The sequence below is a fragment of the Amblyomma americanum genome, chromosome 5, assembly GCF_052857255.1.
Source record: "Amblyomma americanum isolate KBUSLIRL-KWMA chromosome 5, ASM5285725v1, whole genome shotgun sequence".
Lineage (NCBI taxonomy): Eukaryota > Metazoa > Arthropoda > Arachnida > Ixodida > Ixodidae > Amblyomma > Amblyomma americanum.
In genome coordinates this window covers 32237499-32264211 of record NC_135501.1, presented here as the reverse complement: position 1 = coordinate 32264211, position 26713 = coordinate 32237499, and the positions used below count along the sequence as shown (strand labels likewise).

The following is a 26713-nucleotide window of genomic DNA, read 5'->3' as shown; positions in this document are numbered from 1 at the left end:
TGTAGTGGTAATTATGCAGTGGTCACTACCGAGGGATTCCTCGGTGTTCCTCCAATCTGCATAGCGAATATTTTTCGTAAAGGTGAGGTCCGGACACGTATCGCGTGTAACGGAGTTACCTATACGAGTGGGTTGCGCGGGATCCGTGTGAAGAGTAAGGCCCAGTGTGGAAACAAGCTCCGCCAACTTGCGTCCGCGTTTCTCTTCACGTGTGTACCCCCATAAGGTGCTGGGAGCATTAAAGTCCCCAACGATTATGAGGGGATCCCGATTCGCGACCTTCAAAGCCCGGCTGAAGATATCTGCGAATGTAACATTTGGTAGCTTTGGGGGACAGTAAATGTTGAGTATGTGCAATGGGGGGTCCTGTTTGCATAGCGGAAGGATCGTCACCATTACATAGGAGAAAGTAGCGCTAAGATCCAGGTCAACCTGGGAGGCCGTGTAATTTTTATGTACGCAGAGGCAGCTATGCGCATCCTGCTGGTACACCGTGTAACTGGCAAGGGTGGCGCCATTTCCTGGCTCCTGAAGGGCCACCACAGCAGGTAATTCTGGGAACGTTGTAAGGAAAAGGCGTAGATCGGCTCGCGTTGTGCGTGCCTTGAATCCGCGACAGTTCCACTGTACAATTTGATTAGGGATGGAATTGCTTCGCGGATGCTTCCTATTTCTAGGGGCGCCCGCCATGATCAAGGGTAGAGTTGTGAGTTTGTAGAGAGGAGGCTTGAGAGCCAGTGGCTCCAAAGAGAGGAGCGTTCTCTATACTGAGGATGGCACAGGGGACCTCTTCTTCTTCTCCGGCGATTCGACGCCTAGACGCTTTGAGCTGCCGGCCTGCGGAGGTTTTGAGCGGGCCAGCGCGCTTGGGAGCGCGGGTGAGTTGAGCGAACTGAGCGGTTATGAGGTTCGGGATAGATGCCGCAAGGTGGCTAATTTTGTTGAGTGCCGCCGTAAGTGTGGCATTGATTTGCGTTTCCAATGCGGATATTCTGTTGTTAACTTGAGTTTCGAGCGCGCTCACTCTCGCCTCGAGTGCCGTGAGGGCATGCGCAGCCTGTCCTGAAGGGGTTGCGTCGCTTTCCATTGCCTCTGCTGCGGGTGAGGCAGAGGTGTGGTTGGGGGAATTTTGGCGGGCCTCCGCTATTGCGAGGCGCTTTTGAAAATTTGCAACCTGCTCGCGGAGAGCAGATATTTCTTTTTGTTCGGCAGAGATTGGCCGTTGTTGGGATTGGGAAGGGGGAGCGAAGGGAGAAGCTGCCCTGCCGGCGCCGCTCACCTGGGAGTGTTGCTTGACAACGGTTGCCCACGTCTTGGAGCCGCCGTTTTGTGGAGGTCCGAGGGGCTTCGCTGCACCGGCTTGAGGCGGCGGTGGCGCAGCTGGAGGTTTCCCTTGGCTCCCAGTAGAGGAATTCACAGGCTGGTCCATGGCTTGGTCGGCAGCCTTGGCCTTCAGCTTGTCCGGGCGACGCTTGCCACGCTTGCGTCGGTTTCGCTTCGATTTACGCCCGCGCTCGGCCTGCGTGGGCTGGATAGCGCGATATTTAGCAGTACACGCTGGGCCCCCCGTGGCATGGGCCGCGCCGCACACTGAACACTTTGGGTTGCACTGGTGAGGGGCCCGCTCCCCCTCAACGAGTAGAGCCTGCTGTCCGCACAGGCCGCACCGGTCCAGCCTCTGGCCGGGGCAGGCGTCCACATTGGGTGCACCGATGCAACACTGCAGTTCGGCAAATGTCGAGTCGGAGTACGTGGCGCCTCTTCCGCGCTCTTATTGATCCGGCACAAACCCGTACTGAGACACAAAAACAGCTTCAAAGGGCTATACATAACTTCACTGGAGAAACGGCCAAACTGGCCGATGCGCTCCGCGACCAATATTTGAGTATACACCAGGATCCCCGTGGTCAGGCGTACTCGTATGCAGGTTCCGAGAACGCGGATTTGGATCAACCGTTCCAGCTCCATGACCTAAAAGCGGCCCTGGCTAAAATGAAGCGAGGTACAGCACCAGGCCGGGACAAGGTGACGGTAAAGCTTATTGCCAACCTCCCAGATCCCGCCTACGAAACTCTCCTCGATTACTTCAACACTATCTGGATTGGAGGCACACCACTCCGCATAGATTGGAAAACGGCACTAGTAACTTTCATTCCCAAGCCAGGTAAAGCCATTAACACCGACAACCTCCGGCCCATCTCCCTCACTTCGTGTGTGGGGAAGCTGATGGAGACTATGGTCCGCCACAGATTGTCGGCTTTCCTGGAACAACAAAACATTTTCGCAGACACCATGTACGGTTTCCGCCCACACCGGTCCGCACAAGATGTCCTGTTGCAACTTCACAAGGAGATTCTCGACCCCGTCGAGCACCGCAGCAATGATAAAGTAGTCGTCGCACTTGACCTGCGGGGGGCTTTCGACAATGTGACCCACGAGATCATCCTATCCCACTTGTCGCAAACACATTGTGGGCGCAATACTTTCAATTATATCAAACAATTCCTTACAGATCGCCAATCCTATATCCGGCTAATAGACACAGAATATGGCCCATATCAACTTGGTACACGAGGGACCCCACAGGGAGCTGTCCTCTCGCCATTACTATTTAATCTGGCCATGATGAAGCTCCCTACCCAGCTGGCGGAGGTCGCCGGTGTGCAGCACGCTCTGTATGCGGACGACATCACCCTCTGGGCAACACAACAATCGGTTGGAGACATCGAGACCAACCTGCAACAAGCGGCAGCTATAGTGGACGAATACGCTCGTCGCTGTGGTCTTGAATGCTCCCCGAGCAAATCTGAATTTGTGCACATACGCCCCAACTCAAAGTGCACAATCAAAATTGCCCTTTCCCTACTTAGCGGACCGATACCTGAACACGCGGAGATCCGGGTACTGGGGCTTTTCATTCATCATAGGCGCAAGATAGACACTACCCTAAACAAGTTACGTAAGGTGGGGGACCAGGTGGGTCGGATGCTCCGCCGGGTGTCCAATAAAAGGGGGGGACTACGATGCAAAGATGCCCTGCGGCTGGCCAATGCATTCGTGACCAGCCGGATTTTATATTCGGCTCCCTACCTCCACCTACGCAAATGCGATGAGAATGCCTTAGAGGTAGTTCTCCGCAAGATTTATAAGAGAGCGCTCGACCTCCCCATAACGACGTCCAACAAGCGTCTCCTCGGTCTGGGGATGACCAACACCTTTGGGGAGTTACGAGAAGCTCATCTTAACAATCAATACTTGCGCCTAAGCAAAACACCTGCGGGGAGCCGCCTTCTAACCCGCTTACACATTTCCTACGCAACACATACAGAAGAACGGGTCCGCATCCCTGAAGCCTGGCGCTTTGCACTCCAGGTGCGACCCCTTCCGAAGAACATGACTGCAGACACCCATGATGGTCGCCGTCTCGCGCGGGCGGAGGCTATTTCTCAACAATATGGCCACAAGCCAGGTGTCTTCTATGTGGATGCGGCCGGCCCGCACCATGGGGGTTGGTACACGGCGGCCGTCATCCACCAAAACACTACAGTTCAGGGCCTTACTTTCCGTGCCCCAAACATTACATTTGCGGAAGAGATCGCCATTGCACTGGCCGCCGCAGATCCAGAGTCCCGAGTCATTATTACGGACTCCAGGGGCACCTGCCGCAATATTGAGCAAGGGTACATTCCAGACCGTGCTTTCAAAATTCTCCACGCATGCGATTACACAGGGTTTCCGACCCATCGTACCATCGTGTGGGCTCCGGCTCATGCGGGTCTTGAGGGGAACGAGGCAGCCGACGCTGCCGCCCGCGCGCTTACTCACCGGGCGTCGCCTCATCCGCAGCCTGATCCGGAATTCAATTTCAATCCGGCCATCACCTTTAAAGAGATCACCTCTCTTTATCAAAATTTTCATGGTCTCTATCCCCCTCCCTGTAAAGGCCTCACCAGGGTGGAGGAGCGCTGGCTTCTCCGCCTCTATACCAATACTGTACTGTGCCCGGCAGTACTTAAGCACTTCAATTCTTCTTTCTCGGGCGCGTGCCCACACTGTGAGGAGGAATTTTCGGACACCTACCACATGGTGTGGGCATGCCCTTCCAATTCTGCCTACCCACCCCACCTCCACCCCACTCGAGAGGCCTGGGAAGCTGCCCTACGCGGCTGCTCCGAACTCCATGCCCAACAGGCATTGGTAGCTAGAGCCCGAGCCGCTGCGGAAGCTACAGGGATCCCGGACTAGGGCTCCCTCCTAGTGTTTGTAAGGGACGGGCCCTTCCGGCTCGCCCCATCGACCTCTCACTGTAAATAGAAATAAAAGTTTTCCTCCTCCTCCTCCCACGAGCGATTCCTCTTTAATTCGCTCGCCTTGCATGCTTTGCATCATGTCTACTTGTGAATGACAACGTATCCGGTAACACTGGCATGCGTACATTAGTAAATAAAGTCCTCACTTGGTCTACATTTATGTTGAAAATGTTGAGCTAAAGTTATGAATAACAAGAGAGATAGCGCTACTTGTTAATTACGTACTTCAGAAATATTATGTCCAGCAGAAGGCGCCTGCTGTATTTCTGCATTATTCGGACCTTTGCATGTTATCTCTTTAAGCTTCGCTAAATTATCTGCAGTGCCATGCATATCCTTTGGAATAATAATACATTTGCTCCGACGTCTCCCTGTACTGCTTTTTTTCTGGCCAAATGTTGTAATTTTACCTAATAAAATATGAGAGCACTACGTAAACCGCAATTAGCAGCATGTAAGCAAGGGCCTTAAGCTGTTTGCATGCTATAAACATGAACGACCGGTCGTTGTGTACATTTTTTATGGTCGTTGTTTTATGAGGGTTTAACGCCCCAAACCAACTCAGGCTATGAGAGACGCCGTAGTGAAGGGCTTGGGAAATTTCGACCACCTGGGGTTCTTTAACATGCATCGACAACGCATAGTACACGGGGCTCTCGAATTTCACCTGCATCGAAATTCGACCGCCGAAGCCGGGATCGAACCCGCATCTTTCGGGCCAGCAGCCGAGCGCCATAACCACTCAGCCACCGCGGCGGCGTGTCACGTGTCGCATGTGCAATGTTGAATGCTAACTGTGATGGGTGGCAATTCTATGTAGTAGTAGTAGCGGTGATTTTATCCAAATAATAAAAAGAAAAGAAGGGAAAGATTTTTCCTGCTGCGAGCACCTGAGCTGGGGCAGCGCAAATAAAGGGATATCAGGCAGATTAGAGAAATGAAATAACTATAGCCATAAACTATAGAAGGGAGAGTGGTCAGGAACTATGTACAAGTATTATCTTTACAAATTCGCAGTTATATGTCAGAAAAAAAACGAAGAAATTTTGAGGACACTGAAGACTGCTTGTGAAATCATGGAATGCGAAAGAATTAATGTTTAATCGTGGCCCTCGTGGATAGCTCCAAACGAAGACGCGTCCTTTGTTTGTTCTTGTTCCCAGATCATTACCCGCCGCGGTGGCTCAGTGGTTAGGGCGCTCGACTACTGAGCCGGAGTTCCCGGGTTCGAACCCGACCGCGGCGGCTGCGTTTTTATGGAGGAAAAACGCTAAGGCGCCCGTGTGCTGTGCTATGTCAGCGCACGTTAAAGATCCCCAGGTGGTCGAAATTATTCCGGAGCCCTCCACTACGGCACCTCTTTCTTCCTTTCTTCTTTCATTCCCCCCTTTATCCCTTCCCTTACGGCGCGGTTCAGGTGTCCGCCGATATGCGAGACAGATACTGCGCCATTTCCTTTCCCCAAAACACCAAAGCATGCTTGTGGCCTCGAGCGCGTTTGGTTCGCAACCAAGTGGTTGTGTCGAATTCTGCCTAAGCCTCTTCTTTAATCGAAACGATGACCCCACACTGATTTTCCGTGACAATCCTTCCAAACAAACCAAATCCACAGTGATTGCACACGCATGTAAGCTCTACGCTTGTCATGCTGTAGGAATTTAAAAAAAGTTACCAACAAGCTCTACAGACCGCCCTGAATTGTGTAATCAGGACATGCAAACAAACACAAAACGTAACATGGACCAAGGTGCTTAAAGAAATGGCTTGGGAAGGTTGTTACTTACCGTTTTGGCAATGACTCTCTCGACCAGGTGGTACATCAAAACTTCAGCAGAAGAAAGTCAATGGACGCAGGGAACTGGCTAACCAGATGCAGCTGATGACAGACAGTAGCGAGAGAGCCAGGTGCTGAGGAGCTTAAAGGATGCGGGAGACGAGGGCAAGGTGTATGGGGGGCGATGGCGGTTACATGGAACTGGCTAAGAGAAAATCTTCCTTCATTGGCACCGCCGAAGATGCAAGGGATCTAAATCTAGCTCAGAACGATCTCCCATGGCTCCGGACCCTGGTTTTAAAGACCTAGAAACCCGGCCCACCTCTTGCATCGCCCAATCAACAGCAAACTAACCCATCATTGGTTTACAAACTTCATGGCACGCCCTCCAATTTCGGCAAGGTTCAAACCTTCTCCCTGAAATACACAGCACATCTAAATTGCTATAAGAAAATGTAATTCCGGGAATGAACCCTCGAAATGCTTGGGCCAACAGGTTTACGTGCCACGCCCAATTCTTCCACAGTATTACTCAAACTCTCTCCCTTAAAAAGTAAAAAGAGAAACATATGAAAATACATCAAAACATTCCCATGCGGCTCCCAGCTTTACGCCAATTACCGATATTCAACCGATCGCTACCGCTGCGAGTAGTAGACTACTCGTCTTCGGGATGACTGTTGACAGGCGTCCCCGCAAAATCTGGAAAGAGGCGCCAGCCTGTCGTTGCTGCCTCTGAACACGCTTCAGCATTTCGTTAAGCAGGCCCGCTTCTCGGGACCCGTTGGTATGCCCCATCCTCTGACTTCGACGCCGTCGCGGCTTAGACGCGGCGTCTGCTTGCCGCGTCCGCGCTGACCATGCGCTATGCTATGCTATCACTGCGGTGGTTTCCTTAGACGGGCGAAGGGGGGCGGGCGGTTTCGGGAAAACGTCTTGGCTCCTTTCCTCTGGCTCGGTCTTTGCCTTCGCCGGTCTACGCCCGCTTGCCTCGCCATGCACGCTTCCTGCTGACGGGGATTAACAGGGAAATCGCCGCATCTCGGCGCCGGGCTGTCGACAAACCCTCGGATGGTTCAAACCTCGGCTTTTTAAGCCCTCGTGTTGAAGACATCCGGGTCAGTGGCTGCAAACCATGGATGTAAGAAGCGGGAAGTGTCCCCAGGGAGCGATTAACATTCTTCCCTGTCTGTTGGATGTGCCACGACTCAAGTAGAAGCCTCCTGTGCGGGTTTGCTTCGGTTTCCAGTACATTAGTGCCGTCAACGTCCATTCGGTGGTCGCATGCCTCGCAGTGTTCGGCCGCAGCGCTGCGGAAACGGTTCATTTGTCGGACGTCCGCTTTGTGTTGTCTCATTATTTCGGCGAAGTTCTTCGTTTCCCCTATGTACGATTCCGGGAAGACCGAGCAGGACATTTGGTATACAACCTCCTGGGCCCTTTCTTTTGGGTGACGGCCGTTTGGGGGGGGGGGGGGGGGGAGAAGGCGTCCGATGGTGGTAGTCGTAAAGCCACTCAATAGACTGTGCGTTGTTAGCACCCTTCTTTACCGAGAATGCGTGCCAGCGTCTCGCTCACGCCTTTCACGTATGGAATGCAAAACGTTTCCACTTCTGGCGTGTGTTTCTTCCATGCACATGCACATGTGTTCGCCCAGGCTAAACCATTCTTATTTTCTGAGAATTGAAAATTGTCCACCCACCCCTTCCACCAATGCAGACACCTTTGCTGCGCCTTCGAAGCTGATTTCCCGGACTTGGCCGAATCACCTTTGACTAGGGAACAGTAGCACCGTTAGTGCGTGCCTTTCAGTGTCACTTTGTACAGCGCCCAGAAAAAAGCCTAACTAAGCCTGTCCTAGCACAGAAATCCTTCAGTGGTTTTGAAAGCCGCAGTCGTGATAACGTTTGCCGTAAATGAGAGGGTTTTTTTTAGTTTTAAATGTCTTTCATTGTGCCGCAGCCAAATTTGCGTTGGTTTTTGTCTTTTGCTAACCGATAGTATGTCTGTGTATTTTCAAACAACTATATTGACGGGATCATAGCATGCAGCGTGCCCTTGCCATCCGCACTTTCGTACGCGCTGTTTTTGTGAAGATGTTTAGGATCACCAAATAATTCTACACATACTGGAAATATATCTTCCAGTCCTACAGCATCGCCATCGTGGAGAGACATGCTGCAGCGAAGACTACACCACACACATGCAGCACCAACTTCCTTTTATTACAAGAGTGCCGTATAGACATTAGGCTTTTCCATAAAAATCATGGGAGTCATGGACGATTAACAGAAAATCAACAGCTCAGCAGATACAAATCAACATAAAGACAAACTTTCGGTTAAAGTTATGCACACATGAGAAGACCCGTAACTGTCACAGCTAAGTACACTCAGCCTGTGAATATGCAGCATTAAGAAGACAAAAAGAAATAGTTACGAACAATAAACGACTCAAACAAAGCATGCTCCTAGCAAACGCCCGGGAAGATGCCCGGCGCGCCAAAGAAAAGCGCGGTGATAAAGTAGAAGCTTCAAGGCACAGCCGTGCCATAAAACTAAGAGAAACGCGCAATAACAAATACCAAGCCCAAATAATGCATAAAATAGAACCGAAGCGGAAAACGTAAGAACCAAAAAACGTTACTGGTTACATGTCTTTCTGGTCGGTGCTTACGGTTTAGTATACGCGTACATTCCTACTAAATCTGAAAGAAGCGAAAAACGCTTTCTTTTATTGGTTTCCTTCCCAGTACCCACCTGCGATCAAAACGGTTACTATGAACTATTTCAATATATTTAAATGGCTTGCTTGCTGATGCTAACTGGAGATGTAATTCTTCCCCAAGGGCCTACCACCCGCTCCGAGTCTTCACTCTTACAGATGAAATCATTTCAACTGCAACAGGTAATTTTAGTCGGCTCTTGATCAAATAAAATTCACGTCGTGATAACATAGTTTTCCTTGACTCTCTGAGTCGAAACATTCCTGCAAGAAACTCAAATATACTGAAAGCTCCAATAATTTGTTTTTCCCTTTTTCCGCTGAACACATTCAGGTTGTCAGGGCTCAGATGCAACCACGTCCTAATGAACTACGCTCAGTAATAGGTAAATTATAGAACTTTAAAATAAGAAAACTGTCACCGCTACGTCAGCAGTTCATTTCGATAGCATCATACGTGGCAACTCATCCGCGAATCGTTCAGCTCGAAGAGAAACTAGCTTCGCTTGCTTCGTTTTCAGCCTCGTCAAAACTAGATTTACAACAAGCCTCGTTACACCTAACCTCGTTACAACTAGGAATACAGCAGATATATCTATCGTTCATAAGGATCAGGGAATTAAGGTACGTTGTTAGGAGAGCGTGAGGGGCGATGTCCGCTCAAACCATCCGCTTCTTCCTTTTCACCACCGCTAGCAGCATGCTCTATCAATGCAGCTCTAATCATTCATGCTATAGATACATTCTCACCTCAAGTCGTAGCCATGCCCGGTACGCGAATGTCTACAAATGCTTTCTTTGAGCTGTCCTTCGGGCTGTCTAAAATTATTCCATCGGCAGCTATAAGTGCGCAAGCACTAATCCGGAGGTTGAGAGCCTAGAAAAATCATCTCTTGCCTATGTATGTCCACTCCGTCCCGAGCATAGAAAAAAAGAGGCAGAAAAGGCAATCACAAATATCCACGAATGGGAGTCGAACCCGCGGAGACGCGAACAAAGGCCACTGCGCGAGACTACTTGGATATCGATTGGCGCATTTTATTTCCATTATGGTGCTTACTGCCCGAGGTTATGTATGCATATAAAGGGGCTATGTACATATTATTTACTAAGCACTCAGCTGGTGGCTGCACAGCACTAGCTTGACAAAAGGCAACACAACTAAAAGCCGGCAAAGATAGACACCGCCTCAAAGAGGAAACCAGTCCGGTGGAAAGTCGCTTCTCTCATAAAAGTCCTAAGTTGTACCCTGTGATGGTACACAAATGAGACTATCGCCGCCCGCGAACACGCCTCGTAATAAACTGCCCCGCACTCTGTACGTTGCAGAGCGTCGTCTTCGTCAACTTACATCTGCTCCGTACCGCGGCACTGCCCGCTCATCGTTGTCTTCTACATGCATCACAAATCTGTGCTTTCGCAATGATTGGGATGTAAACAATCACTGTAGATTTTTCTTGTCAGCGTAGCGTGGACATCGCCAGGCGTTTCGAATTATCGCTTAGCATAAAATAATTTCCAAACGTTTGCAATCTTTTGCTGACTTTTGAAACGATCTTCATGTCAACATTAAGTTTGGCGGCTTTCTTCATTTCCCGAGTACTTTTTCGATGAATTTCTTTAATCCAACGCTATGTACAATGCTGAGCCTGGTTTATTTTATCGTTTTCTCTATCGAGCGCAACCGCTTCTATGCCTGTGTTCTGTATTCACATTTTTACAGCTAACCAACCTACAAGATTTCACACACTGCCTGAGACAGAAACAGTAATTTAACTTCGTCTAAACCTAAGCTAATTAAATAGCACTTCGTGCTTGCGAGGCATGCGTCACCGCTTTTTACTTAACCTGACCAAATGGCGCTTGCTTTAGACTTTTTAAGGGAATCGCTTTGGGATCGGTGGAGTGGCTGGCAATATGCTTGGCAGACACCGCTAATGTGGTGGTCTGTCCTGGAAATCCCACTTAGACTTGACGCTGTACAAAATGTCTCGCCTCGATCGACCTCACATGTCATGCTATGTGTAAGGTCGCATGCGACGTGCCACCACACGGGTGATGTGCCGTGTCTGCACGCAGTCACGCCTGATTGGACTGGGCGACACTCTTTCAATGCTAGAATTCCCATTGAAATAGCTCTAGCTATGCAACAAGTACCTTTTGAAATAAACTTTACCTTTAAATCTGACGTTTTGGAAGTAGTTTCATCGCTCTGTGGCTATAACAACAGACAGCACATGGCGCAGCAGTCAATGGATAGATAAGAGGCCAGAGGGAGTGAATACCGGAGGTGATACGGGTGATAGATAGTTGGGAGGGGAGGGAGAAAGAAAGAGGGCATATTGGTTGCGAGGCTTGTTTTTTCACTGTTGTCAGAGGCGCGGGGTGGTCAATTATAGTTAGGGGTCGTGAGGGAGCCTCGAAGGAATGGTTGTGCACGCGCTGTAACAGCAAGTTTTTCTTCTTTGTTAGAGGCATGTTTTTGGGGTTTGTCGTGCTGTTCAGGTAGCAGCATTTGACGTCACTCCGGCAGTAAGAAAATATTGCACCATCTTTTGGGGCTTTCTTAAGATTCAGTACATAATAGCAGCTCAGCATTTCATGAGCTTTGTCATGTAGGCATTATTTGAACGTGAGGGGTTAAATTTTAAACGGAACAGAATAATTTTATCCAACGAGTTGTTTTCACAGCATTGCCATGCAAACTAAAGTTTATTGCTGCCATTATTCAAATCACCCTGGGGCCGCCTCGGTGGCTCAGTGGTTATGGTGCTCGGCAGCTGGCCCGAAAAACGCGGCTTCGATCCCGTCCACGTTGGTCGCACTTCGATAGAGGAGAAATTCTAGAGGCCCTTGTGCTGTGCAATGCCAGTGCACGTGAAAGAATACCAGATGCTCGAAAATATCCTGAGCTCTCCACTACGACGTCCCTCATAGCCTGAGTCGCTTTGGGACGTTAAACCTCGTAAAACCAAACGAGTGAATCCCCCCACAATAACGACAAAATAAAGTTATGGTCTGATACATATTTCCTTGTTCTGTTGTGCGAAAAACTTTTTTGACTGTCGATATTTTGTTCACTGAAGAGGGCTAGGTCGGGCTGGTTGGTGAATGTTGACGCAAACGACTGGACAGCATCAACGGTACGGAAGAGAATACAGACACCATCGCATGTGTATGTGTTCTTCTTTTCTGTCCCGTCGGTTAGCGCATTTCAGTAGTTACCAGCAACATGCATTTTTTTTGCCTATATTCATAATAATTCGAAACTATTCAGTTCGCTGGCAAAAATGCGATACTCGCACACCCTATAAGGTTCTCGCTCTGAAAGAACAAAAGTCACTGGCTTTTTTCCTCCTCTCTTAGTCTGTCCAACAGCCATTTCTCAGGCGCCAATACACGCCGCGAAGGCGGGCCAAGACCATGTGGATTGAGTACTGCGGAGAACAGAACGGCGTCAGAGGCATGTAGTAGTAGTGGTGGTTTTATTGAAATAATGACGAAAAGGAAGGAAAACATTTTTAATAGCCCCGGCATATGCCATCGATACTGAAGCACCTGAGCTGGGGCAGCGGATAGCAGGATAGCAGGCAGAATGGGGAAATGAAATGAAAGAGGTAGAAAAAACTGTGTTATACTCTGGTGTTTCTTTGTGCGGACGGAAAGAATTTCGAGGCGTGAAGAAAAGAGGTTGAGGGGCGCTGAACGGACAACTTAAACCGCGAAGAGAAGTTCTGGGAACCTGGAAGAGCTGCAAGCCATGAAGAAAAGTCCCCCGAGAGCGCCGCTGTACTCCGACTGCCGTTAACCGGACCCTGCTTCCAACACGTGCTCGAGCGCCCGTGAGCTGGCGCCGATGTATTTGGACGGCGTCTCCAGCAGTGGGCATACGTAGACCGGTTCTGTCGTATGTTAAGAGCACCGGCTTTGGGCGCGTGCACCCAAAAACGGCTCTTGGAGCACACTTGCAGAATATCGAGCGTCCTCTACAGTTTTCCAGCCAAAAACCCTCGTTTACAGACGGCAATCTCGCATTCTTGTACGAAAAATCAGTTTGGAGAGGTCCCTTTATCTGTATGAGAGAGTAGACGTTGAAAGGATGTGAGGAGCGGGTCGAGATAGGCACTCGTCAAGAGAATTCGGTCATTCTAGCTCTTAGAGGTGGCGCGGCGGTAGTACGGTACTGCGGACGAGGCGGTGATGGCGCCGATGCCATAGCGTGAGTCTTTATGGAAGCAAAGCGGCTTCTTTAAAAATCACACCAAAGGTGTCACAACGTAGAGTCTAGATAAGCAGCAGTAAATGATTCTTGGTCATTAATACGATCCTATGCTTGAGTTTGGCTGCTTTACAGGCTAGAAATAAATCTTTATCGATATTCGCATGGAATCGCTAGTTCGCAAGTGCCGCGCGCGCAAAAACCGCGTCGTTGAAACTTGCGAACTTAGCATGGTGAAGTGCGATGAACACTTTGAAGCGTAATTATTTTGCGCGTTCACTTTCTTTTTCTTTCGGCACTTATCCGAAAGCGTAAATAAACTACTTTAATGACCCAGACAGTCTAACGCTATGTTTCGTGCCTACACGAGTGCGGCCCTTGCCCGCGTAAATGCGGTATGTGTATTTATTGTGTGCTGGCCTTATAAGGATACCATTGAAAAAAAAAAATCAGCAGTTGGTAACAATGGCCATTCCGCAGCGTAATATTACAGCAGTGATCAAAATCAACTTTTTAATGTTGGACTGCATCAAACAGCCAGAAACATCAAAATCCTTGAGCCTACAATTTCGACGTTGATTGACTGCTTGTTTAGGTAAACAGAAATGTTTTAGAAGTGGTCTACATTTTCTCGCGGAGGAATTCTGTTCGGTGGCCCTGAATGTGCGCGTAGCTTTACTGCAGACTAATTTCCGACTATATATAGTCCATCTGCAGCGTACGTTGGTCGCATATATGCGGTAAAAGAAGAGGCAACGTAGCTGTTGTTTGAAGCGGCAGCCAGGGGGTCATTCGAGCTTTATAGTACAGTCGAAGTTAGCGCTGAAAATGTGTTTTTGACTGGCGGGGGAAAACGCTGTGATCGAGTGAGCAGACGACGGTTGCCAAGAAGCGTTCACAATTATACAACCACTTTACGCATTATATCCGAGAAATATATGTACATTGTGAAGTTCTTGCCATTCATGTCGCTCTTTAGCAGTCACGTCGTGGCCAGAAAGCCGTGTTTAATCTAGACCAGAATGGACTGAAGCTCGATGAAAAATGTGTTTGCTGCTAACGCCCACCTTAAAATATTACCATATACACCATACTATAGCTAAGTGTTCAAGCACTGCACTGCTTTCATGCAGCTGTAATAGGCTATGTTGGCAGCATGAACAAAACTCTGAACAGGAATGCGTTGACGACATGGTGTCGTGGTGGTGTTGACGATATGGTGTTAATCAGCAACGAGTATGTTGCTGATTAACAGACGGGTCATTAGGCTGAAACTCGTTACCAACCTGCAGAATGAACTTAATCACTGCTTTTTGAACACATTACATATTGGCAGAAACAACATGTTTGCTATTTGGACTGTTCGCAAATTGTAGAATAACAGATTATGCTCATTTTTGACGCGTATCTTAGGCTCCAAACCACTGCGAGTGCACGCGCCGCGCAGAGTGATCACCGGCTCGCCGCTTCAGGAAGAGCGCGCTTTGCGCCCCCACCGTCGCTGAAACGATCGAAAACATCCCTTACAAAAATGGGTTTGACCTTTCAGTCATACATGAGTCACCCACGAGTCACCCCTGTCACCTACCTGTAGATTCGACCTTCCTGTAGACTTAGTCTGCAGAATGTCTGTAGACGCCGAGCGGATTTCAAGTAGACTAGTCTTTAATATGCGCGCCTAGTGTGTATGCGTAGGTATATATATATACATTTATATATTTTGAACCATGACACATTTTATAATTACGATTAAATTGGTTTGACCTTTCAGTCACCTATGAGTCACCCACCAGACACCTTCATGTAGACCTAGTCTGCAGATTTTCTGCAGACTAGGTCTAGATGTTCTGCAGACTAATGTGTTTAAGTATGTATGCATGCATGTATACTGAACCAGTGCTGTGGCATGTTGCAAGTTGCGCGTCCGCGCCGTAAGTGTCGCCACGGTCGGAACGATTGCAGCGATCCTGGTATCTGGCGGCAAACGCGGCTGGAGTCAAGCCTAATAAAAAGTAAAATTTCTCGACCATAGTAGACAACACAAACATGCTTATGAATGAAAATATAACCAGTCGTAAGCATTAAAAATAGTATATCAAAGAAATAAATTGCGAAAATGACACAACGCGTCTGCGTTGCCAGCGCCGCCGCGGGCAACGCTGCAGCGCAGTGGCAGCAGACGACAGCGACCGGCGCAAGCATACCGAAACGACCGAAACTACGCGAGCGACTGCCGACGCGACGTGCGCACTGGACCAGCGTGATTACCGTCCTCAGCGTCATGTCGCATATGTATTGTTGCGCGAAGTGGTGCAGCACATCCGGCAAGAGTGGAGAACATCTCTTCAGATTTCCTTCTGACCACAGGTATTTATGAATTCACTGACTATCGTATCCCTCTTTGCATAGCCGTTGGCGACCGTTGTGCCTTTGTTTTGACCGCCCTTGGTCGTTACCATTTGAAATTGCCGACGGAATAGAAATAGTTTTACCTGGCGCTGTTTACTGCAGTGGCTTTGGTTTTGCGAGATGAGTTTGATAAGTACGTTTAAGGACATTAAAGCAAAATTAAGGGAAGGTGCTGCAGTTTGAGATGGCCCAACAGCCGTTGCCTCTCATAAGCGTGGGACCGTTAGTTATCTTGCTTGCTTGTTCGCATGTGTGTGTGTGTGTGTGTCTGACTCACTGACTTTTCTCGCTGCCTTTAAAAGCTTATTCCCCGCAGATTCCGGTGCCCTCAGAGTGTATTTTAAATATGAATATTCTAACTTCTGTGCCTATAGCGTCGTCAGCGGAGTAATTGTAATGCTCAGTTTGGCTGTTTCTTTACGGAGTTCAGCGCGCTTGAATATTATTTCTTGCGTGTTCGTGCATGGTTTCTGCAGCAGTGATGCACGTCACATAAATTATCGAGCTGTTCAGACTAACACCACTAGTGTTGGACACCGCGCTGAAAGTCCATTGCACGCCGTGAGCCGCATATAGAAAGTCCGCCGGTCTTGTTTTTCTTACTTTTACCGGAGCTTTTCCTCGCGATATCCGCGCTCAACCACCCATGTACTCCGTGGAAGCGTTTCTCGAAACTATTGCCTACCGTAGTGCTGCCGCTCCAGCATTGTAAATTTCGCTCCACACTCCACCCCGGCTGTCCTCTACGCTGCTCGCTCGCGGGGCGCACGACTGACCTTGGAGGGCTCTGAACTCTCCGCATTATTCCCATCTCCTCACATATGTCTCTTATCTCGCGCCTTGTCCTTGACAGCTTTTGGGAAGCTCGCAAATAGTTTCGCCTAGTACGCCGGAAACGCTCGTTTCCGGCGGGTGGGTGAGGGGAAGGCGAAGGTCGCTTTCTTCTTGTCTGTGTCTTTTTTGGGACATTTCCCTTGCTTAAGCACTTTTTTCCCCTTCTTCTGGACCCATGCTATTTGCCTGCACCTTCAGTTTCTTGAAAGAGCAGTGTTTCCTGTTGATGTTCTGCTCACATCCCTTTCACACTTCCCATTTGATCACAGTGAAAGCAAAAGATGAAAAACTCTGCCTACTGGTTCATTTACCTGCTGTTCTTAATCCAGACTTCAAATTTGTGGGCAAGCAGCTGTCTGCCATAGCATAGCTACATTGGCACTTGTGTTTAATGGAGGAATTAGAAAAGAACGAATCATGGGTGGTGGTTAGTATGCAGTTACCTAGAGAAAAGTGTGAGTGGAATAATTGCTATGATCAGATAGAGCTTAAGTCTGCAGTGAAGCTCTGTCCCCATTTCTATCTGCTGCACAAAATTATGCCGCACCCAAAAAGCAGTTGGAACAAAGAACTAGTTATTGTTACCTAAACCAAAAGCAGATCACAAAAGAAAACATAAGCTCAAGAATTTTAAAGGTTCTGGCTTGTCGATCATAGCCAGACATTAAAAAGGTGATTTCATTCATCGTTTCGATTGGCCAGCATAGCAATAGACTAGCAGGCTGTGGCACATTGTTACAAACTGCTGTCTTATTTTGCTTGCATCCTGCCACAGTTGTTTTCACGCATATATGTTATATAATGTTCGTACCCCTTTGCTGTGTAAGGAGATGCTAATAAGCATTCCTGAAGTGAGGTATGCAAACCTTTAAAATGTATGAAATCATGTTATTGGGCTGTTTTTCAGATTCTCCATTTGGCTGAAATATGCCAATAGGCTTGAACTCCTGGAGACACCAAGGGAAAAGGTCTACAAAACATACAGGCTCTGCTCAAAGCACTTCACGAGGGATTGCTTCACTAGTGATGCCTGCACAAGGCTCACGCATGAAGCAGTCCCTTCCGTGAAGGTGCATGAGCCTCGTCTGAGAGCCTTGGTGCACCCGGGTAAGCAAAATTCCTCTCCCAGTAAATTCTTCCCAAGCTTGATCCCTCAGTATATCCTGTGGCTGTTTTGTTGCAGATTTCTATGAAGAAGGTGCGGCACAAGGTGAGGGCACTATTTTCAGAAAAACCCATCCTGTAAATGTAAGACCAAAGGGAACAATTGCATTCATAGAGGCTAACTGCAAACATCACTTCCCGGGCACAAAACTTTCCTGCTTCAATGTCATGTGGCCATTGTTTCAGTTGCATCAGACTGCAGTTGTGTACCATGTTGTAGCTTAAATTTCTCTTAACCATATTAACAATCAGATGCTGGATAGTGCACTCCAGCAGCAGTGAGGAGAATAATTTTTACAACTCTATGTTTAGTATTCTTGTCATTATTACTTACTGTTCGCTGCGGTGAATAGAGGGCAGACTGCGCGAATTCACTCCAAAATAGCACACAGGGTCAAGAAAGAACACACACACGCACAAACTGCCAGCAGCTTATTGTGACACACGAGGCGGTAATTATACATGAAGTGGCCGCATATTGTGCAAGCATGGAGGGTAAACATTTTACCGGTTTCTAAGGTAAAAATGGTTCTTTGAGGAGCAACCCGCCAGGATATTTAGCGATGCACATGTCACTTAGGCTATCTGATTTCTTCCTGAATGATTTCAGGAATAAGTTTGCAAGCATTAATAGTGGTGACATTGCACGCTTCATAGATAGGTTTGCAGTTTGATTTGTATTTCCTACAATGCACATCAAGTGAATTTATGGCCTCGTGGTTCACAGTAAAGTGTTCGTTTGTGTGTTTTCATTCTTCTTCCTGTGTGCTGCTGCGCTATTTTGTATGTCGCGGTATATTGATCGCACAAATTTTTCCTTTTTAATCGTAACTGCCTACAAACTCACAAAAACGATTTAAGCCCAATTTAAGATCACACTAACTCCCAGCAAGAGAAACCGTTCCAAATAGAACATCAAGGCCATACTGTGCACTGAGCAGAAGGTGCTGCTATGCAGAGCTTGATTGGCTATCTTTTTTTCCTTGTTCGCATAGGCATTGAATCCGCTTCACCACTACAGTCCACTGCTGCACCAGTGGAAGTCATGCTTGGTCACGGTAAGTCTTCCTGCAATCTTGCATAGGAAAACATTCCTAATGTCTCACTACACCAGTTGGTTTGTTTTCCTTGGGAGTAACTAAGTGGTACCTATATTTCAGACTACTTGCCGTTGCCATCACCACTTGGGCTAGGCACAATTGCTGGTGCAGATTCTGCTGTCCATGACACAGGTAGGTGCACTAAGTCAGGATCTGTTTTACATTACAGCTTGAAATGAAGAACTTTTCATTTGGTTCAGGCTAACCCTGTAATGCAGTATTACTTATGCTGAGGGCTCTGTCATAGCACAAAAAAATAAACATATGTAATTACTTTGCTGGCTGATTTCTTTAGATTGGGAGTGTCTAAGTGGTCGTTTAATTGCAGACGACCCACACTCTTCACGTGCCCCGCAGCTCACTGATGTGCAGACTACGCCCCCTCCCCCAGCTGACGAAGAAGGTAGGTGCAATGCACTAATAGTGCAGTGATAATCTATGAAAATTCAACAATGGACTGCAGCACTATTGCTGCAGATTTGCACGTAATAAATTAACCCTCTGCAATAGCAGCAGTGTGCAATTATGTCGTGGTGTGCAATAATTAGGTGCACGTCGGCACATCTTACTGTACCACTACTTCGGATGCCAGAAATTTGTTTCAGAAGAGAAGAAACAAGTGTTAACTTTATGCTCACCAACTAGTATTTCATATATTTTTCTGTGTGCATATGTATGAATGCATTGTTTACGTGGTGGACCCCTGTGTTATCTGTACAGAATTATATTTACAGGTAATTTTTCATTCAGCTCAATGAAAACATTGGATAGCCTTCTCAGGTACTTGTTGTGGAAATTGCTTCACTAGCCTGTTGCTTACCATTCACATACACGCTGCGTAGCCAGGCTAAAAATGTGCACCTGAGAATTAAAATACTTGGTTGAAGCCTCCCACAGTGTGTTTATTTATTTGACAGGTGCTGCCCAAAGCACACCCATCAGAGTGATTGCATCAGCATCATGGGACTCACCTGATTATGGTAAGTACTCAAGAAAACATTAGAATTTATTGCAAACTACAACCTTCCACTTCAATGAAAAAGTATGCATCGGTAACCTTGATATATTCATGATGGGTATCGGCAGGCCCGTAACAGCGTGTAGGTATCGCTTTACTGCACATAAATATTTCTGGTTTTTTCCATTTGCTTAACTCAAGCTTGTCATGAAAAATTGCTCTGAATATTAAGCAGGCAAAACACATGGATAACAATGAGATCCATTAACTATTACCCTGTCTGTATTACGAGCAACTAGTTTCCATTTAAGCGAGGCGTAAAGTTGGTCGCCAGAAAAAACTGTCCCTATCAGCGAGGATCATATTAACGGGGCACGACTGTATTCATCATTTCACACAAAAACATTGCCCTGCAAGTTTGGCAACCTGTAGCCCTGTGACTGCACCCTAATCTTGATTTTGTGAGGGATGTAGATGTAGGTCTCGCTCTGAGGCAAACATAAATATGCTTTTTTTATATATTTTTTGCAGCTGAAGCTGGTCTTAGTGGCCTCAGCGGTGCCAAAGAGAGTGTCAGACAGCCAGTGATGACACCAGCATCAGGAACGCCCAAGAGTCGGCGGAGGAAGGGCGCAGTTGTGTACACCCCTCGCACCAAAAAGTGCTTCGAGAAGTTGCATTCTCGAAGCGACAGGTACCGAAAGGCACTGAGTCGGATTAGGAAAAGGCACGACACAAGGCGAGTAACGCAGCAGGAGGCTCTCAACAAGCTTGAACCGCATTTGCCACAAGACCTTTTTGAATTGGTTAAAACTCAAATCAGGCTCTGCTCATTTCCGAAATCCAAAAAGCACTGGTCAAAACAAATGAAACAATTCGCTCTCAATTTGTTCTTTCACTCTCCAAAAGCTTATCGCTTCCTCAGAGAAATGCTCCATTTGCCACATGTGAGGACGCTAAGGCGCTGGCTGGCAGACATCCCAATGACACCTGGTATCATTCCAGGTGCCATGGATGCAATAGAATCAATTACAAAAGATTGGCCACTACAAGACAAAGCATGCTGTCTTTTATTCGATGAAATATCCTTGAAAAAAAATTTGATGTATGATCAATCAAAAGATATTGTAATTGGCTTCACAGATGATGGGAATACTAGGACTTCTCGTGTGGCAAACATAGCCCTTGTTATGGCGGTGTCTGGCATATCAAGAAGTTGGATGCAGCCAGTAGCCTTTGCAGCGTCCCACAATGCAACTTCAGTTCTTGCAATGCGCAAGCTGCTATTAGATTTAATTCAGCAGCTTCAAACCAAAGGTCTTCTGGTGAAAGCGGTCATTTGTGATCAAGGGTCGAACAATGTGAGTCTGTCAAGAATGCTCATCCATTCTATCCATGAACCATATTTTGTTGTCAACAACCGCAAAATATACTTCATGTTTGACACCCCACACCTAATCAAATGCACAAGAAATAATTTGCGACGACATAAGCTCACCATTGGCTCTGAGGTTGTTGACTGGACACACATCGAAACCCTTTACAAAAAAACTCGTCACATTGATCGGGCCTCCAAAACACCAGTTGAGCATCTCAAAAGCAGATTGGCAAAAAAACTAAAAGAGCAACACATCTACAGGATGCCCTTTGCTGACATGAGAGTGAAGTACGCCACACAAGTGTTCAGCGAATCCGTATCTGTGGCACTCCTCACTCTCATTGCCATTCAAGAGCTTCCTGTTGATGCAAAATTTACAGCAGAGTTCACGGAAAGGATGGATAAGCTTTTTGACTGCCTGAACAGTTCGGCCCTGAAAAAGCAGGACGACAAGTTGCGGTACGCAATGACAGAAGGCTCGGAACATCATGTCTTCCTTGAGTCGTGCATAGATTGGATCGCCCAATGGCATTTTGGTGGTCCTCTGGACAAGCAACCACACACCATCAAAGGTTGGCAGATTACAATCAAAGCCTTACTTCTGCTGTGGACAGATCTAAAGGCAGATTTCGATTACACTCATCTTTTCACTCGTCGGTTGCAGCAGGATCCGTTGGAAAATTTTTTTGCAATAGTTCGTCAAAAACATGGCTGCAATGAGACACCTAATGTGTACCAATTCGTGGCTGCTGTAAAACATATTTGGATTGGCCAACTTTTCAAACTTTCGCAAGGAAACTGCGAAGTGACAACACATGCGTTCCTCACCAACTTGGAGAGTGTTTCTGCAGTATTGTCACCAAGCAGCACTCCAAGCACAAGCCACAGCAGGCAGCAAGGCTCAGGTTCATCTGACTTGCAGGCGTCTTCACAAGATGCCCCTGACATAGTATACGAAAATGTTGTGTACCATGTCGCTGGCACTCTTGTGAAGAGCTTTCTTGACCAGAGAACCACAGAATGCACATGTGAGGGAACACTCCTTGCAGCAGACGGTGGCTCTCTCCATGGACGACACCAATTCTTTGCACTACTCAAGGAGAATGGTGTTCCCGAGCACCTTTTCCAGTCAATTGCCGCAACTTCTGAGGCATGTCTAAATTATATAAAGAAATTGGATTCGGCCTTCAGAAAAGAAATCTCTTGCTGTGCTCATTTGTCCAATGTGTCCAGGAATCTTGTTGAGAGGATGCCTAACCAGCAAGCTGTTTTCTGTTCATTAGGCTGCAAAATTAAATTCCTTAAATTATTCTGCCGCACAAGGCTGCATTGGCACCTTTCCTTTTTAAACAGGAGCATGACGTCAAAAACAAAACTGAGTGCTCCCGCCAGAAAGAGGCGCAAATTAGCCGGCTAAATTCATGAGGCACTGTGTTAGGATATTATTGTATTTGGATTTTTAATGCTGCCTACTTACTACACATGTGCTCTCTCTTTAACTTTTTGTTGTACTATTTATTTTTTATGTATATAAGTATTTATGTACCTGTTTATCCGTAATTCTGCTCCGATTGCACATATACTGTACTGACTGCTTTTGCTCCTGCTGCGTTACTTCTTTTACAAAGTACAAGTTTGCCTTCTAGAAGCCTTGTGTGCCTTGTTAGTATGAGCATTGCTATGACCATTGGTTCTCAAATTAATATTGCTGAATGCTAACAACTTACAAGAGGTGCTAGGGAAACCGTTTTGTTTTGGCTTCTCTTTCTTCCTGCGTGACAAGTATACAGGCTCAGTGCCCTTCAAGGAATGCCAGAATTCAGTTAATGACTGGCTGTATGCTAACCATAGTTCTTATGATCAGTAACAGTGCCATTTGTGCAAAAAGTAAATTTGTGAAGCACACCATAATGTTGAAGCATACATCGATTCAGGTGCTCGCAAAAACCAAAAAGTGCTCTGCGGAACCCAGGAGTTCTTGTGGTATATAACTTGGCAACCTCTGGTCATGGCTTGCCCTCTGTTATGCTGCTGGGAAAATTGGTGATAGCTACAGTTCATTTCATACATAAGGTACAACACAGTGAAATGTACGAAAGTAATCAGCAAGGAAAAATGAAGGGAGGTATGTTATTCCGTGCTTGTTTTGTGGCCGAGTGGTCTGAGGATTGACAAAGCAACAGCGTGTCGTCAGCAATAACAGTGCATTTAATCAAGCTCATGACAAATGCGTCATGTAGTAAGCCTGTAGGCAAAGCATTCACCATGTTTCGCTCACCACAAGGAACGCACTACTTTTTGGTCATGGATGCAGGCAGCGCAAACAAGAGCGCTAGCTTTGACAGCATTGCACCTGATGTATGAAACAGAGAGCAGAACCCACAGGCAGCAAACGCGGACTGGCTCAGGTGCTCGGCTCTGTAACATTTAAGAGGGGTGTACGCATAGAATGAAAAATGTTTGACATGTTTGCTGGTGTCCAATACAAGCGTGCTCGAAATATGCTGCGGTGCTATTTGTAGTTGCTTTTTTTTTCCTTCTGGAAGTTGTAGCGTTTGGGGTTTCACCTTTTGGAGCAACACATGGGTCATGAGGGGCACAATAGCAGCGGCCGGCGCATTACGCTGAACTGTGTGGCGTCCATAAGCGTTTGCAGATACTGTACAGTACACGGACCACTTGCAATTTACCATTCAGTAATATAATAACTGGACATTGTGGTAGATGCAGTATAACGCCACATAGAGAAACATTACTGGCCTGTTACGAACCCTGTGCGTTTTCATTTCTCAGATGAGTTATTTATACGCACGCATATTTTGTTACACCCCAATGTGTCATCGCAAGCTGAATTAATGACCTCCAATTACTGTTCGTCACCAGCCACGGCCACAACTGTTCAGAGAATTTTCATAAAGTCGCTTCTCCACACAATTCTCGGCCTGCCCTGGTTGCATCTTCCTCCCCTTGGTATCTACAAAACAAAGAAACCAAAATAGGGCATGGCAGACGAGCTGTGTCCTAAAGCATGCAAGCCTGTAACTCATCTGCCAAGAGCTAAACGTGCCCAAGGTTACCTAAGTTCTTTTCATGGCATCTGTTTACTAAGTTATAGCACTGCAGCATATTATGTTGTCCTTAGTCTGATGCAACGAGTGAAAGGCTGAAACTTTTCGCTGCCCTTCTCTGTATGTGTGTATGCATAGCCACAGACAGATACATTTCAATACATCTCGGATGTTGTACTTCACTGCTGTTCATCTGAACCTGCACAAAAGCATATGCTACATGAATGTAGCACATGCTTATATGTACCGGACCTACCTTGATAGCACCTTACCTCTTTGTACCCTGTATATATTCTCTGTGCACTCGCTCATGTGTTCTAGGTTTCCATAATGGAATTTATTAATTTTGATTTTTAGAACGATTGTCACTGATATTGCAATGCCCAAGATGCCTAAAATCACTTTTGTACATCGATTGTCACTACTGATGTTTCCTTTAATAAACTGTTCTTTGGAGAAAACTATTTACGTTTTTGGTACTCGAGCGAGCGCCCTAAGCAGCTGCTAATCAGCCGCGCTGGCCGCGCCGCTCGCCACCATGCACCGTGCTGCCTCAACAGACACATCGAAATGCAAAAGCGGGTAAGCAGATGTCGTAAGTACTTAGGAAATCAAGCGGGAATGCAGCGCGGGAGCAGCAAGTCACCAGTATTTACGAAGCTTGCATCGAGCTAGCGGCCGCCAGCACCACGAACGCGCGAGCAACCGCCCGCAACCAGCCGGGTAAACAAACGCCGCCATATTGGATTTTTCTGGATTGGCTTGGCTGAGCTTGTTTCAAAAAGTTTTGAGCAATTTATGCCTTTACCGCCAACTCCCAGGCACCGCCACCGTCGCATTTCAAAATCGTCCCCATTGGCTCTACGGGAATGTCACACCCTTGACTGAACCAAGACACATTTTATCCTTAGTTTTGCCTTTTTAAACTTTCCCGCCGGATACACAGTCTGAGAGTGCCTGCAACCGACAGCAATTAATATTAATTGAAATAAGGTAGTGGCTATGTAATCTGCATTAAATGCAGCAGTTGCACTATCGGTCAATTCAGTGTGGAAGCAAGTCATATATAACGGTTATTCTGCACTCAGTCTCACGCCAGATGCTAGTTACAAACCATGCCTGCTTGCATCTACCAAAACTTGTTTGATCAGTAGAACACTAATTAAGGTTAAACTAGGGTTGAACATGATTTTTGCTAAAACTGGAGTGCCCATTCCTGGTATGTCCAGAGGAATGTCCAATTTAAGGCAGATTTCAATATCTCATGGCACATCTCTTGCATGCCAATTAGCTAACCCATAGGATTCCCATAAAACAAAAAAGTATGACCTGCAGAAGGTATGCAGGTTTATACTCAAACAAGCTTACAGAACCGCTTACCAGAACACAATTACAGGCCACACAGGCCTGCGATAACAAAAAGTAGTTATATATACATAAATCAATCGACCTTTATTTGGCATTCATTCATTTACAAAACAAAAGCTTTGACAAGAACTGAAAGGTGCTAGTTTGCAGCTTAACGAGACTTTTGTTCTTGAAAGCAATGAAGGCAGAAATAGAAGCCAACATCACATTTAGTTGGCGTCCACTGCAGGCAATGTTTTAACTGCGACACATACCTGAAGAAGCAGATATATGCAATATGCACCTGTAGTTATTCTCTTCAGGTGAAGATTTCACACTGAGCACACTAATTTTCCAAGAAATACACAAGACATAGCAGAAACAATGTAATGAAATTTATGTGCATAGGCAAGTCAACAAAATACATCGTAACTACTGACGTTTCAAACAATAAAAACTAACAATTGTTAGAGAAGTACAATAGTATGCACACCTACTAATTCATGTGTCGCTGCTATGGCAAAATACTAAAAAATAAACATTTGTGTGGCACAAACAACAGTTCTTATACCTAATTCACAGCAATGAACCAATTTACTTGGTTTGAGCAAGACAGGCTTAGCGCTCGGAAAGAAACCATTCAGTCAATTGTATGAGAGCACTTGAGAGCAATTCAAGTCTATGAAAGCTCAGCAGACTTTCTGCAGAAAGAGTGTCCCAATTGACCGCTGGGAGGTGACAGAGGGTGACAGAAAGTCTGTCACCAGTCTTCACATATTCTGCGTCCTTGGTGAATCAAGGTCTACAAGATTTCTGCAGAAAGACTGCAATTTTTTTTGTAAGGGATCATTGTAACCTTTCGACAACTTCTTTTTTACAGCTGGTGGCGACCGTCGGGGCTTCATGTTCCCGCAGGATAGGAGGCAGCCCCCCTCACCTTTTCGAAACAGAATACAGTGGCGGACGACTGACTCATCTCTTCTCATTCTAACCCCGTTAGTCAGCAGAGCAGGAAGTGAAAACGCGGTTTGCTAACGTGGGTTGTTGGAAGAAACCTTCCTTTAAGCCAGCAATTCTGCAAGTTGTCCATTCACTTCTGAGAAAATGAATGCTGCACGTCAAGAGTACCCTGTCAATAGTTCTTTGTGTTTGGTTGGCCTAGGGTGCAGTGACGCGAGGCAAAGATCATGTGAACCAGCTGTCTTTGAAAAGGAGTTGGTTGGTTGGTGTTTCGGGAAAGGAAATGGCGCAGTATCTGTCTCATATATCTTTGGACACCTGAACCGCGCCGTAAAGGATGGGATAAAGGAGGGAGTGAAAGAAGAAAGGAAGAATAGGTGCCGTAGTGGAGGGCTCCGGCATAATTTCGACCTCCTGGGGATCTTTAACGTGCACTGACATCGCACAGCACACGGGCGCCTTAGCGTT

The 26713-nt window shown here is 46.8% G+C and overlaps 1 protein-coding gene across 1 annotated transcript; it reads left to right on the top strand.

Moving 5' to 3' along the window:
• The first annotated feature begins 14924 nt into the window (after positions 1-14924).
• Positions 14925-20027, top strand: LOC144132369 (uncharacterized). The gene is made up of 7 exons (XM_077664724.1): positions 14925-15394; positions 17178-17377; positions 17454-17480; positions 18430-18492; positions 18595-18666; positions 18863-18937; positions 19452-20027. The coding sequence occupies exons 1-7, from the start codon at positions 15144-15146 to the stop codon at positions 19535-19537; spliced, it is 774 nt and encodes a 257-aa protein (XP_077520850.1). The 5' UTR covers positions 14925-15143; the 3' UTR covers positions 19538-20027.
• Positions 20028-26713: the final 6686 nt, after the last annotated feature.

What these genes read in the sequence shown, in the direction of transcription:
- LOC144132369 (XM_077664724.1), top strand. Translation starts at nt 15,144, where the DNA reads ATGACACAACGCGTCTGCGTTGCCAGCGCCGCCGCGGGCAACGCTGCA. An exon ending in AGATTTCCTTCTGACCACAG is followed by an intron (nt 15,395 to 17,177) that starts GTATTTATGAAT and finishes GCTGTTTTTCAG; the next exon opens with ATTCTCCATTTGGCTGAAAT. An exon ending in TGAAGAAGGTGCGGCACAAG is followed by an intron (nt 17,481 to 18,429) that starts GTGAGGGCACTA and finishes TTGTTCGCATAG; the next exon opens with GCATTGAATCCGCTTCACCA.